Raw genomic sequence first — 15,717 nt, 5'->3', positions numbered from 1 at the left:
AACAACAGGCATGGTATCATATCTAGTCATTTTCAAGATAAAATAGCCATATATAAGCCCTGACAGAAGGTCCACTCCTCTTTGTATCTTCAAAATCACTTCAAGACTTTTGTTATTTAAAGCAATCTCTCGTCTGATTATAGCATTAAGTATGAATGTACTTGATTTATGACAGTAAATAGAAACAACTGTTACTAATTGTGAAATTATAATTTAGGAGATTGAAATAGCAAATTAGATTGGAGAAAATTATTCTTTATTGAAAAATACCAATAATACTGACAGACTTCAAAAGCAATTCACGCTTCCAGAATACAAAGTACTTAATACATTTTTTTCAAACCTGTTTGTATTTCAAACAAAGTTAACATTTTTGTAAATCAAATTTGATAAACTGACTAAAAAATATTTTCCAGCTTTATTATTAAAGGAGCTGCACATCTTTATAGTAGGGGCTATCAGGTGGGCAGGAGCACAGGGATAGAACGCACCTGGGACTTCACAGCCGTCTACAGCGATATTTCCACAACTTTGCTGCTGGAAACAAAAATATTGCACGAGACAGCTGCCCTCCAGGGTCAGAGGGTCGCAAGACAGCACGTCAAAAGACAGCCAGGTTTTCTTAAAATTCACAGACTTTCATTTAAGATTGCTTTTTAAGAAAAAATTTTAAGAATGCCATAGTGATTTAACATCATCCAATAATTGAATTAAAAAACTATAATGAACGAAATGAACTGTTACCATCAAAACGGTCTTTGCTGAGCTGTAATAATTCTAGGCTTTTTAGATGCAAAAAATTAACATATATGCAAGTTTAATTTGAAACCACACAAATTATGTATGTAGGCTCAGATAGTAGCAGTGTTCACTTTAATCACTAATAGCTTAACTGGAACAGCCACCTATTTATTCCACCAGCTGGGATAGCAGCACCAAAGTCTTCTAAAATTCTTTATGTATAAATCTTAAGTTATTATCCAAGTTCCATTCTTTGCATGCTCCAATTCTCATTATTTAACATAAAAGCAACAGGATTTGGAGAGTTACTTTTTGCTGTATTAAAACAGTTATACAGCGTCTTGTACTGTCAAAAAGCAAAATACTGTAAACAGCAGCCTTCTTCACAGCTCTAACCCTGAAGCTGCCAAGCATTCACTGCTTGTGTCAGCAGTGGTATTTCCACAGTAAAATAGCAGAAACTAAAAAATTATGGCACAATGGATTTCTGAATTCTTTTCTACCATTGGTCCTGGGGCTTGGTACCTTCCCCTTGTAGACTATATATCTGCTGATTATTCCAGAATCATCTTTAATGGAGCAAAGGCATCAGGTCATATAGCGGGTAATGGCTCTCAGAGCGTACAGGAGTTCTGCTTGCATCCTAGCTTCTATAAGAAGCAGATTAACATGAACCTGAATATAAAATACAAAATCATATAAGAGAGGATTATAAACATTCAGATTTTCAGTGACTAATAATCAAATACCAAAAGTAAGTACAATTGTCCCTTGGTACCCATGAGGTATTGGTTTCAGAACTTCCCTTGGATACCAAAATCCTTAGATACTCAAGTTTCTCATATGAAATGGCACAGTATTTGCATATAACCTCCCATATACTTCGAATCATCTCTATATAGCTTATAATAAAATGTAAATGCTATGTAAATAGTTTACACTATATCTTCTAGGAAATAATAAAAAATATGTACATATTCAATACAATGCAAGGTTTTTTGTTTTATTTTAAATATGTGTTGAATCCACAGATTGGAACCTATAGATGTGCTGGGCTAACTGTACATTTTCTATACAGTACCAAATAACTTTGAAGCCTTGTTTATTGAACAGAATATCAATCTCTCAAAACAAAAGCTATCTGATATTCTTTTTAGATAGATGTTTTGAGCTTTCATCTATATTTGATCATACCTCTTCTTGAATGTTTGTTGTAGTTCAGAAACTCTCTAGATACTGCTCTATCAGAATACCACTATTCCCTGCCACATCATTAATTTCTATAAAGATGTTTAAAAAAAAACACAAGACATTTCTACCTATACACAATTAAAAAGAGCTCATGCAAAATAGTCTCCTTTCTCCTAAGTTTTGACAGTTATTCCATTGCTTCTGAGAATGGGCAGCCCACCTGTTGTCTTTCTTTTATCTCTCACCATCATGGGTTTCCCTTGCAAGGGGAACCTGAGACAGCTGTCCTAGAATGCTGTTCTTTGAGTTGGTAGAACCAAGGGAGAGGGTTTGAGAGCTATTAGGTTATGTGAAAGAGTGTAAGAATACTGATAAGTTACAGAGTAATAAGCCACAACAGGCACATACCTTCTCAGAGTGCTTGAACTGCCTCCAGAAGCTATCATACATTCTTTTGGTAACCTTTTCAGGAGTGCAAACAACAGTTTTGATATAAACTTTAAAGCTACGATCCAACAGCTGGTTAATTTCACCATAGTCATAGTCATCATATCTGTTAAAAAAGAGTTAACAATATTTTCAACATATAGTCTATTTTCTTTTTACAGAAAATAAATGTTATATTCTTTATTTTGTGTGGTACAAGGGTGCTTTACTACTGAGCTACATACAGAGCCCTTTAATTTAATTCCATTTATTTATTTATTTATTTTGAGATAGTCTCACTAAGTTGCCAAGTCTGGTCTCAAACTTACAATTTCCTGCCTCAGCCCCTGAAGTAGCTGAGATTACAGGGTGAGCCAGCATGCCCAGTTACATGGTATATTCTTTTCCCTTCTTTCTTCAGGCAGCAGTTCCCTTAAATGAGATAGCTTTACAATGTTTACTTGGGGGTCAATGGGTGAGTATGAAGGTAAAAAGTGAAGAACTTATTGCCCAAGCAAAGCATTCCTAAAATTTAAGAATATTAACACTGTAGCACTGGGTCCAAATAAAAGGGTATATTTACAATCATGAACAAGCAATTACACTATGGGTAACCAATTCTGAGAACACAGCTTAGAAAAACTGAAATTTAAAAAATTAATCAATTAGGCCATTGTTGGCACAATTATATTTTATAAAAACTGCAGTTTTTGGGATTAGATGAGAAAAAAAGGCAGTGGGGGTGGGTGGTCTATATATGGTCTCACAGTGTCTACATTTAGGAGAGGCTGGCTTACTTTAAGGCAAGATGGTTGTTGCATGCACTGCTGTCTGCTTTTCCCTATTCGGAGTCCAGATCACAAAAGTACTGAACTTGCCTATTGGGTTTTCAGTGGAAAAGGGAGAAAGTTCTTGGCAAAGCCTGTCCTACAGCCATTCAGGAAACCAAAGTCAAATCTGGCCACTGATTAGTGGAAGTTAGTTTAAAACTCATCATACGTGTCTTAAATGCCCAAGTAGTTTAAAATAAATTAAAAGGTTTTTGACCAGAATCTCTGATAAAATGAATAGCAACAGAAAGCTGTTTTTGTTTTTTGTTTTTTGCTAAAATAACCAGAAAGCAATGCAACAAGGAGTGTGCGAGTGAGGGAAGGTAGTAAATAATGGCTGCCTTTTGTACACACCACAATATGCTAAAAACCTAACAGTGAGGACGTGAATTTTCCATTGTGATGAAGTTTTACGGGAACAGGTACTCTTCAGAAGGCACTTGAGAACAGCTGGAGGGGCAATACAAAGGTACCGAGTTGCCAGAAGGTAACAATATGAGTGTGGTAGAAGATAAAAGATGACACAGAAAGACAAAGATGCTCAGTGACAAATTGCCTCTTTTCATTTATGTTCTGGAATCAACTTGTTTGCCTTCCCCTTTCTTGGAGGCAGCAGTCATTTAACTCTTGTCAATGTCTCTAAACTCTCCCCCTTGCCTTACTAGAAGAGAGGGGAAAAACTAAGCTGCAATAATGGGGTTCCCTGAAGCACAGATGTTAAAAAAAAAAAAAAAAAAAAAAAAGTTCCCAGACGAGGGGATGATCTTGAGTATATGTGCCTGTGTGTGCTCTAAGCACCTGAATAATTTAGCCTAGAGGGAAATACCTCTTTATAAACACAAGAAAACAGACTAACCGTATTCCAAACATGCAGTGAATATAGTTCCAAATAGCCCGTCTAAGCATTGAGGTATCAACGTCTTTGTGCATTGCCATTGTATTATAAGTAAGATTGTAAGCAATGTGAAATTTTTCATCGATCAACTGTCCCACATCTGGATAAAGGCGATTTACCAATGAATAACCATGGTCTTCCCAGCAATAGTCCTAAACATAGGGAATAGAATTAACATGAATAATTAAAATGTGGCCAAATACAGCTCTGTGAGATCACTGGTAGCTGGAATCTACTACCTTCATCCCTCACTCTGAGCTTCACTTGTACTCCAGTCCAAGGTTTTCAATTTTCATACTATAACACGCAAGAGGTTATGTTTTCTAACTTAGCAAGGTAAGAACCAAGGAAGTCTTGTCCCCTTACACACAAGCACTGATTTCCAATTTTCTCTTTCTGACTTTTCATTGAGCCCCAGACACAGCCCAGCTTGAGAGTTTTCTTTCATTTCTTATCACTACAGCCATCCAACTGGTTTTCAAAGTTTAGGAATTTCTTTCTTTCTTTTGTAACATTGGGGATTTAACCCAGCTAGGCAAGTGCTCTATCACTGAGCTATATCCCTAGCCCTTTTAATTTTGAGACAGGATCTAAGTTGTCCAGGCTGGCCTCAAATTTGTGATCCTTCTGCCTCAATCTCTTGGTAGCTGGGATTACAGACATGTGCTACCATGCCTGGCTAATTTTGTGAACTTCTAATTTAATATGTCCATCACTGATTCCTTCTCTACCTTTTAGTCTTTTAGCTTTATTAACTGAGTCTCTTAGTTTTCCTACATAAAATCTCCTTGCCTTTATTTCTACCTCAAACAAAACTTAGTAAGCCCCCACTATTCTATGTTGACATTATGCCATCACTTTGGTCAAAACCTACAACCCCCATTTAATCTACTATAAACTGTTTTGGCATTTAAGACACACCTGGTTAATTTTAACTTCTCACTAATATAGAAGTTTGAATTATTGCTGAAGCTCACAGTAGTTCAGTCCCCTTATGATTCCTTTCCTTACTCTATATATTGAAATCTAAGCTCAGTTCTTTCCTACTCTTCTCTGATTACAATGCTTTTTTATTTTTATTTTTTGGTGCTGGGGACTGAATCCAGGGCGTTGTGCATGCTAAGAGAGAACTCTATCACTAAGTGCTGCCCTTGTTTTTTGGCCACACAAATCCTTCAAATGCTCATCTCCCTCCCCACAAAAATTTTCAGCCTGAAATTATTTCTTCAATTTCTAACCTATTATATTTCATGACACAGTTTAACTATCAAGTACAAATTCTTTAACTCTTCTTTGTGCCTAAGTTTTGTCCCTTTAACCAAATGTGAAAAAATAATAGTTCTTTCATAATTCTGGCAAAATATCTATTATTTAATTAACACTGGCCCCTAATGATATTTGGGAAAGTTGTATCAACTCATCTGAATTAAATATTTACTTATGTAAACTAAATATTTAAGCAATACTATATGATATACACTTAAACTACATATGACTCTATTGATGAATTAGAAGTAATCTTATAAAATTAGAGTACAGAATTTACTAATTGATGATTCTCAACTTTTATTCTGGAATTAGAGGATATAGCTTCTGTTGTTCGTGAGATACTGCTTGCACGGCACTTAGCATACTTCTCAAATCTAGGTTGCTTTTTCTTTTAAGTCATGCTAAGATATTTCTAACCACTCACATGCATACAAGCTATAATTTTACCTGGACACGAAATGTTGGGACATGCATCCCATGTCTAGAGAAATCCTTATAGCCATAACTAGTATCCTCAAAATGACGAGAGACATCTCTTGCTGGTGTAACTTCTTCATCATCTGAAATGATTTTTAAAGTCATGGAAAGCTTTTCAGAAACAGGATACTTGAAATTCATATTTCCCATAACAAAAGTGAAAATAATAAAATCAGTTCTATGTCACTGAGTAACCTATATCAACCAAAATGGAATCTTAATAAAAAGAAGTACCTTACTTACCAGTAAACTGAATATAAGAGGATACTCCATTACAAAGTAAATATTCATAGTTGAATTCTGTATGCTTTTTATTCTTTCTTTAATAGACCTCACTTTCCCTGTGTCCCCACCCCAATTTATAGACTTTAGGTTCTCCTTAATATGTGTTTAGACTTGGGAGGCTGAGACAGGAAGATCATGAGTTCAAAGCTAGCCTCAGCAACTAGGCCAGGCCCTTAGCAACTTGACCCTATCTCAAAATAAAAAGGGCTAGGGTGCAGTGTTTCAGCACCCCTTGATTCAATCCCTGGTATCCACCCCTCCCCCAAATGTGTTCAAGGTAGAATGCTGTTTTGGATGATCTTTAAGGTGATAATAACGACTATGAAGATAAGCTATGCTCTAAAATTTAGTACTTGACTATTTTTATTAAACATTAACGCTATACAATATGATGAAAATGATGAAACTAAAGGTCCTGTGAGTTGACATTTTTATAATGCTTCCCGCACTGCCCCTAAGTTCTTTTTCAATCATCATGTTAAGGAGTTGATGAGATTAGTTTTAACAAAACAGTATTTTATGACAATGACAACTCTACACCTTTAGGCACAAATAGAAACAAAAATATACCCTCAAGGAAAAACAAGCCAGTACCCAACCTCCCTTTATACAAAGACACACTCTTTCCCCCCACTCTTTGATTGTCAAATATATTTGAGACAGTTTTTGGACATATTCTTTTTCAGATGACCTATGTTAGAAATACTGCTGTTTTTCACTTATAAATTTTTTTTAAGTTGCCTGCTTTAAAAATTCTAAGTAGGACTACATATACAATATCCACTCCAAAATGACAAAAATATATTTGGATTGATGTTTTAAAACTAACCTAAATTCTTTAAATAAAAAAGGTGGGTTTGCAATATTGTGTAGTAGTTGCTCTTACCTGAGGAGAAGACACACATGCTCTCTCTCTTCTCTATTTCAAATCGTGAAGCCATCTCTTCCTGACTGGCCTCTTCTTCATCTCTACATTCCTGTAACTGCTTCATCTTTTCCATGAGGGCTTCAACCTCAAAGAAGGATTCACTTACCTGAAAAGAGAACACAATGTTATATATATCATGTATTTTATTAAGTCTGCTTCAAAAGACCATCAAAATATAGGAAAATATATTCTTAAAATAATGTCCCTACTATTTATATTCCTGTAAAAATGAAAATTTAACACTACTTGTCAATTTAAAACAATGAATATTTTATAGTTAACTTCTACTTGCTAAGTCAGTTAAATGTTAAAGTGGTTTCCTATCAACTGTATACTGTATATGTTGTCAACATGTCTATCATCTTTAAAATAATAACTGTTCTTTGTATACAATTTATCTATTAAAATGAAACATGTCCTCCCATGGCTGGAGTTGGCCTAATGACTTGCAAATGGGGCTAGCAGTTGTCACTTGATGAGATGACTACAGCAGTGTCACATCTAGAAACTGAAATACTCTCTTGGATCCTTTTATAACTTCCAAGCTGTGATAAACAGTCAGTGACCGTATACACACCTACAGCATGGATTCAGTTAGCTCAATGGAGAGTGAAACTGACTGTCTTGGACCTTATTAGAATAGAACTGTGATCAATCTTAGGAAAATTATATTCCTTCATGTGCTAATTTCACTCTGATAAATACCAAGCACTCTCTACTAGCTACTTTACTTCCTTAGAGATATTTAATCTAAACCTCACATTTATTTTTTTAACCTTTATTTAAATATGAAAGAACTGAGGCTCAGAGAGATTTGATAATTTTCCCAAAGTCAAATATGTAAGTCACAGGCAGTTTAACATACCTAAATTTCTTTAAAAGAATAAAACAACTGAGAATATGTGTGCAGTGGGTTCAGATAACTGTGATGCTACTTCTGTGATTTCTCTTTTGAAGCATAAAGTAAAACCTTGCTTTTTAATTATGGCTAAAGAATGCAGAGAGAATTTTGACCAACTGTATATAAAAACTAAAATTTACTTATAGAAAATTAAACTTATTTTGTTTCAAAGGAATAAGAAAGCAAAATATGACAGAAGAGAAGGAAAAGAGTGAAAGCATTTTAAGAAATTTATATTCATTGGATACCACCTTCTGTATCTATGCAAAACTAAACATGAAAAGGAATTTTAAAGGGAGAAATTTCCAAATCAAAGATGATTAAATCTTCTAAAAGATGAACATTTTAAAAAGCTGGTTGGTTTCTGTTACAGAAAAGGGAAGAAAAGGATCTGATTGGCACCAGCAAATCTCCACCACCAGGCCACACTATTTTCAGACTCCCCTCATCTCACTGCTGTAGCCGTTTGACATTAGCTGACCCTACAGGGGTAAAAACTATTTGCTCCTGACACTAAAATTATTTGAGTGTCATCTCCTAGAGGTGTTTAGTTTTGACATATCCCTTAGAGCTCTGACTAGTGGTGGACATTTGGAGGCAGTAAATAAATTCATACTTACTGAATGAATAAGTAGAGGGGTCTAATATCTTTATAGACTTAACAGGATGGATTGTCCAAGGAACCAAATAAAAATAACAATTACAGTGATTATTAGTATTATTACAACCTCATAACAAATAATAGACACTTACTGAAATATTTCCTGCTGAGTTGACCTGCATTTCATCCACATTGTGATTGCCATTTGTAATGTCACAGATGCAATAGTTACTAACAGAAGGAGGTCTGAATGTGTGGCCACCATCACAATGAATTTCTGGACTGATTCCACAGCCAAATGTGAATGAAGCAAGAGAATGATAGTGTGTAAGAAGAACAACTGCATGGACCAGTTCCGCAAGAGACCAGCTGTGCTCTTCAGCTTTTAAAAGCCCCTTGGGCGGAAAAAAGAGAGAACATATTTTTATACCTGGGTGTGGTATTGATGAAGATATATAGTTCACCTTAGTATTTAATCTATTGAAAACAGGATTACACAAAATCTAGTAAACATGTAAAACCCATGATTTGATAATTTTTATGAAAATGTATCCATGAATACAGCTTCATGTGTTTGTTAATAACATGTTCATTATTTTGATTTTTTGAAATACTGACTTTAAAAGGTAATCAAATACATTTTGCTTAAAAGTAACTGCTATATTTCTTTTTTCAATTTTTTAGTTGTAGATGGACACAATATATTTATTTTTAAATAAATAAACCTCACACATGCTAGACAAGTGCTCTACCACTGAGCTACAACCCCAGCCCAAGTTGCTGTACTTTAAGTGTAAGATTATGAATGAATTACTGTGTTTTTACTTCAAATGTAATAAATCTGAGTTTAGAATAGAAGCTACTGTCTGAACGTCTTTTTGTTTATTATCAGGCCTTCTCAAAGAATTTTTAGGATAGCAGCTTGAACAACTAGACTCTTAATATTCCTAAATCATCAAGTTATATTTATTTATTTACTTACTTATTATATATAGTACATAGGATTGAACCCAGGGGTGATTTACCATTGAGCTACATCTCTAACTTTTAATTTTATTATTTAAAACATTTTTGGTTTTAGTTATGGATGATAGTACAGTATAATTTGACTTATTTATACAAATATGGAATACATCTTATTCTAATTAGGATCTCGGTCTTGTGGTTGTACTTGATGTGGAGATTCACTGTGGTGTATTCATATATGTACACAGGAAAGTTATGTCAGAAAGTTATGCCACTGTATTTCCTTTTCCTTTCCTCCTTCCCTTTCCTTCATTCCCCTTTGTTTAATCTATTAAACTTCTATTCTTCCCCTCCCCACCTTGTTGTGCATTAGCATTCACATATGAGAGAGAACATTCAACCTTTGGTTTTTTGGGATTGGCTTATTTAGCTTAGCGTAATAGTCTCCAGATCCACTCATTTTCTGGCAAATGTCATTAAGCCATTCTTTTTATGGGCAAGTAATATTCCATTGTGTAAACACTACATTTTCTTTCCATTCATCTGCTGTAGGGCACCTAGGTTGGTTCCATAGCTTAGCTGTTGAGAACTGAGCTGCTTTAAATATTGATGTTGTTGTGTCACTGTAGTATGCTGTTTTAAGTCTCACTGGGTCAAATGGTGGTTCTATTGCAAATTTTCTAAGGAATCTCCATACTGCTTTCCAAAGTAGTTGCACCAATTTGCTGTCCCATCAGCAATGTGTGAGTGAACCCTTTCCCACATCCTTGCCAACATTTATTATTACTTGTATTCCTGATTGTTGCCATTCTGACTGGAGTAACATGAAATCTCAATTAGTTTTCATTTGTATTTCTCCAATTGCTAGAGATGTTGAACATTTTTTTCATATATTTGTTGACCATATTTCTTCTTCTGTGATGTGTCTATTCAGTTCCTTTGCCAATTTATTAATTGGGTTATTTGGTTTTTTGGTGTTAAGTTTTTTGCTTTTTTTATATCCTTTTTATTTTTTTGAGATAGGGTCTCCCTAAATTGCCCAGGCTGGCTCTGAATTTGTGATACTCCTACCTTAGCCTCCCGAGTAGCTGGAATTACAGGCATGCACCATTACGCCCAGTTCGTGTTTGAAATATTTTGATGTCATATACTATAACAGTTATAGATGTCTTTCAATTTTCAGTAACTCCTACTCTTATCAAAAGATTAAAATTTTTAATTATGTCAAGGGGAAGGGGAAAAGGATGAATAGCAGCAGCACAGGGAAATGCTATTTATTATTCTGTATTATATAGTAATGGTATCGTGACATTATCCATTTGTGAAAATCCACAGAAGTGTTCAACATCAAGAGTGAACGCTAGACTAGTGTGAACTATGGATTTTAGCTAATAACAATATATCAGATGGTTCATCAGTCACAAAAAATGTACCACACACTGGGCATGGTGACTCATGCCTATAATCCTAGTGGCTCAAGAGGCTGAGGCAGGAGGGTTGCAAGTTCAAAGCTAGCCTCAGCAACTTAGCAATATGCTAAGCAACTTTATGAGACCCTATCTGAAACTAAAATATTAGGAGAAAAAAAAAGCTAGGGATGTGTTATGTATCCCTGGGTTCAATCCCCAGCACCAAACAAATTAAAAAAATGCATCACATAAATCCTAGATGTTAATAATAGGAGAAAAATGCATGTCTGTGGGAGGGGGTTAAGGAGGTAGAAAATGAGAACTCCTGGGCAATTTTACTGGAAACTAAAACTGCTCTGAAAAATAAAATCTTTAAAAAAATATATAAATGATGCTGAAGATTTATTACTTCACTACATACCTCAATGTGTTCTTTGGTAATAAGCCAAGGTCTGTGGGCTAATACTTTGTTGAGTTCTCCTAAATTCTGTAGTTTTTGAGGAGCATTTTCTAAACCATTGAGCCACTTGGGGTCTCCACCAACATGAAGAAAATCATTTACATGCAGGTTCACTAAGTAGGAGCACTGATGTCTTGCTGCAGCCTTAAGAAAAAATGAAAAGATACTCTAATTACAGATGTTAAAACCTTTTTTAAAAACATTTTTAATTTTTTGGAAGTAGTTGGAAACAATACCTTTATTTTTTTATTTTTATGTGGTGCTGAGGATCGAACCCAGGGCTTCACATGTGCTAAATGAGCGCTCTACCGCTGAGCCACCATCCCAGTCCCAAAAGTTAAAACCTTGAACTAGTACCAATCTATTTTCCTTAGAACATGCAAAATAGCTAATTTTTTTTTTTTTTGTATTGGGGATTGAACTCAGGAACGCTCAGCCACTGAGCCACATCCCCAGCCCTATTTTGTATTTTATTTAGAGAAAGGGTCTCATTGAGTTGCTTAGCACCTCAAAGTTGCTGAGGCTGGTTTTGAACTCTCAATCCACCTGCCTCAGCCTCCGGAGCCACTGAGATTATAGGCGTGCACCACCAAGCCCGGTTTAAGTTTTTGATTAGTATGGTTTCACAACTTTTCATGAACTAGAAAAGTTTTCACATAAACATTTAAAAATTTCAAATACACCACAAAAAATACCTCAAGAATAGTCTAAGAACAAAATATCTGATAAAAATATCTGAACTGTAAAAATTTTACCTATATATCAACTTTCAGAACCACAAAATAATAAGAAACTTCAATTAAGTTGTCAACCATAAAATGACACAATGGTATTTACAAACTAAACAGGATTATCACCACTTATGCCAATCAGAACTGTATATAATAATAAAATAGATCTTGGGTTCTATTTTATTCTTTAAGTAAGAATAGCTTTCAGTATCATATAAATAAATGGCATAATTTTTGTTATACTTGGGACCATACTTATTTAAAAACAAAAACAACCAGAAACTACCTAATAGGAATCCTATCATAAGTCAAAATATAAGTATTTATCCCCGTGTTTAAAGCATTAACTATCTCTTAAAGAGATTAATAAAAGCAGGCAGAAAAATTTTCACCTAATTTTTACATACCATTATTCCAATGTAGTGCCGATAATGTAGGGGTAATGGCCCATCCATTTGCAGTAGATAGTGTTGAGTTTTTAAGAAACTTTCTAAATATTGTGGGTGGAAAACCATCACTAATGTAATGTTATCCAAACGACCCAAAGCAGCAAAAGAATCTGCAAATAAAGCATGCATTTGTGTGTCTTCACTCCCCACTTGGAGAATCTGTATAAATAAATGAGAGGAATACCATGGTTACATAAATCGTAAATTTCATATTAAAATTTGACTTAAGAGGGGGATTAATAATTTAAACTCAATTGGTAGCAAAAAACAGAAGAATAAACTGTCACATTATACAGTAGGGGATAAACAACAAAGGCTGAACATTAAAGGCCATCTAGATTGGCTGCTTGCAGACCTGGCCAGAATCCAAACCAAGAAGTGTATTTTTATTATCAAAGTTGCAGAACTTGCAAATACACCACCTACTCTCACTCAATTTAAGGAGAACCACAATTAACCAATAGCAAACAATTATTATGAAAATAAAGCACAGTTGTTTTTACATACATAGAATTAAAGACCCAATCTAGTGGTCATACCAGCCTATGGAGATGGTCAGGATCAAGTAACTCAGTTTATAGGCAAACCTAAGCAAGATCTACATATAAGCAGGTGAAGTATTATTAGTTTTAAAAACAAAAACAAAACCTAACAAGTTTTGGCTTTGTTTGATTAAATATGGGTATTAAAAAAGCATCATGATATATTAGAAATCAGTATGACTACATCAGCTTCTTATTTAAAAATTATTTTTAGATGTAGATGGACACAATACCTTTATTTTTTTAATGTGATGCTGGGGATCGAACTCAGTGCCTCCTGAGTGCTAGGCAAGTGCTCCACCACTAAGCCACAACTCCAGCCCTATATCAGCTTTTTCTAATCCCATAGATTCACTGCCAAAGCATGATTAACTGTTATCAATGCTGTTTAAAACATGTTGTTGACCAACAGTTGTTCAGATGCCAAGAAGAAGGTCATAAAAACATTCCTTAAAAGCACACAATTCACTACTTACTTTCACAAACAACATACCTCCTTTTCTGGGATGAATCTGCTTGGTCCGTGTCCTAGTGGTCGAGGAATTTTAATTCCAAGTTCCTAGAAAAGAAAATTACACCATCTCAGGCTTCTAGCAGTAAACAACATGAACTAAGGACGCAGGAATGGGAGGGAAAACAACCAGCTGAACAGAGACAGGCTTGTCGTGGTGGTTTGTTTTCCTGTCTATATATACACACCAACTCTTCTGTTCGCATCACATAGCTAGCAACAACCTATAATATGACTCTTGACTAAAAACAATAAAACCTGTTTCGCTAAAACCAGAGTTTTGCATAAAGTACTTGGCAGAAAGTCTAGAACAGAAAGTTCAGCACATAGCAGCCAACCCTGTGGGCTGTCAGTGATACAAAATAAGACCAATGTGTTTGTACATCCAAAACTCAACCAAAATGTCAATCCCTACACATCTTGTCAGGAAACGTAAAAGTAATACCTTCAGACAGATGTCTTAAACAGGAAGATGTGTAATCATTAGTCTATAATAACACCTCACAATAAGGATAGAAATATTATAAGAAATAAAAACCAGTTAAATTCGCAAAATAGAAAGTACTATCAGCCATGTTTTCTTTGTGGTTGAATAAACAATTTCAGAGAACTTTATTTTGTTTCTCAGTTTCCTTTAAAATTGATTTTTATTTATAGGATGTTATCAATTTCACTTGTATTGTAGAACAGCTCAACTAATCATAAATAAATGGTTTTCTACCTTTTTACATAGTCAATCTAAATTCTATACTTTCTATTGACAGTGTAGAGTGGCTACAAAAACTGACAATCTTACTATTAGGACTTCTTTTATTTTTCCAATATGGTGTACTTACAAAAACAAAATAATAAAAATTTTCTTTTTTTTTTTTTGGTGGGGGAAAAAACTATGTCTAGTCAATCTAGTGTCATTAAAAATGTTTTAGAATTTATACAACTAAAGATTAACCCTTGCTTATAAAAATCAACAATATTATTTCTATATTCTCTTTACTACTTCCAAAGATTCATGATATAAACCAAATACTTTCTTCTTATTATTATTATTTTTTTCAATACTGGGGATTGAACCCAGGGCTTTGTGCATGCTAGGCAAGTACTCTACAGAGTTACTCCCCAACTCTGTATTTTGTTTTCTTTTGGGACAGGTCTCTTTAAATTGCCTAGACTGTCATTAAACTTTGGATCTTCCTGAAGCCTCTCAAGGAGCTGGAATTATAGGTGTCAGCCTCCAGATCCATCCAGATACTTTAATCTTAAAGAAAAATGGGAGTAGGCAGAGAGAGGACATATGCTAGCAATTCAAGAAATATGGTCTAGGTGAATGAAAAATCTTTGAGCAGAATGGATTAAAAAAATTAGGCAAGGACAAAATTTAAGAGAATATTATGAGAAATCAAGATTTAGATTCAAAGTAGGCTATCTTGTCAATGAATCCTTTAAAACACTATATAAGTCAAATCTTACACTGGAAGTCAGGGGTTTCTTACCCTGGTTATTTAACATTTAAACTAAAGATAGTATATAATACCATTCATTAGAGGAGACATTTAATTCATTAGTCTGGCCAGGTATGTCTCAGTTTTAATATTCTTTAATAATTGCCAGAAACCCCCACATCCTATTGTTCAATACATTATCCTGGCATAAAGGCAGACATTTATATAAAATGATGACTCCACTAGCCTTTCTAAGCTAAATCTCTGATCCTACTATATACATTTTAAACCAAATTTACTGGGTAAAACTATAAGGCTAAAATCAACATTTAACCCTTCTCATGAATCTTTAAAAATTATCTTATTTGAATAAAAAGTATTTTAGGAAAATACCTGCTTCAAGGGTTTATTACTCATTTTATAACTAAGAGACTTGGAATATTAGCATATGAAAATGTGTCATTTCAAAAAGAGAAGAAATATATTATTTTCCAAATAATATTGGGACAAGTGGTTAGCCTCTCAGAAAAAAGTGAAGTTGACATCCTAAATCATATTTTATTTCACAATAAATCAAAGTTAAATGTGAAAACACAAAAACAAAACATTACAGTACTAGAAGAAAACAGTGGAGTGGGTCTAAGAATGCCACAAAACCCATAAGTC

General features: G+C 34.4%; 1 protein-coding gene across 4 annotated transcripts in view; it reads right to left on the bottom strand.

Moving 5' to 3' along the window:
* Window positions 1–234: 234 nt before the first annotated feature.
* The window catches only part of Sesn1 (sestrin 1), a 104,666-nt gene continuing 89,183 nt past the window's right edge, over window positions 235–15,717 (bottom strand). For 3 of the 4 annotated variants that reach the window (XM_078019525.1, XM_005330151.5, XM_005330153.4), the window contains exons 2-10: window positions 13,595–13,660; window positions 12,518–12,718; window positions 11,341–11,523; window positions 8,697–8,939; window positions 7,001–7,148; window positions 5,800–5,912; window positions 4,045–4,235; window positions 2,341–2,485; window positions 235–1,416 (exon numbers count right to left, since the gene is read on the bottom strand). In XM_078019525.1, the coding sequence (XP_077875651.1) occupies window positions 1,330–1,416; window positions 2,341–2,485; window positions 4,045–4,235; window positions 5,800–5,912; window positions 7,001–7,148; window positions 8,697–8,939; window positions 11,341–11,523; window positions 12,518–12,688 (1,281 nt within the window). In that variant the 5' untranslated portion in view covers window positions 12,689–12,718; window positions 13,595–13,660 and the 3' untranslated portion in view covers window positions 235–1,329. The remainder of the gene's footprint in view (window positions 1,417–2,340; window positions 2,486–4,044; window positions 4,236–5,799; window positions 5,913–7,000; window positions 7,149–8,696; window positions 8,940–11,340; window positions 11,524–12,517; window positions 12,719–13,594; window positions 13,661–15,717) is intronic. The other variant, XM_078019524.1, reaches the window with a different exon arrangement.

The sequence above is a fragment of the Ictidomys tridecemlineatus genome, chromosome 8 (assembly GCF_052094955.1).
Source record: "Ictidomys tridecemlineatus isolate mIctTri1 chromosome 8, mIctTri1.hap1, whole genome shotgun sequence".
In the NCBI taxonomy this organism is placed as follows: Eukaryota; Metazoa; Chordata; class Mammalia; order Rodentia; family Sciuridae; genus Ictidomys; species Ictidomys tridecemlineatus.
Note: the sequence above shows the minus strand (reverse complement) of the source record. Positions and strands in the feature narration are given on the sequence as shown.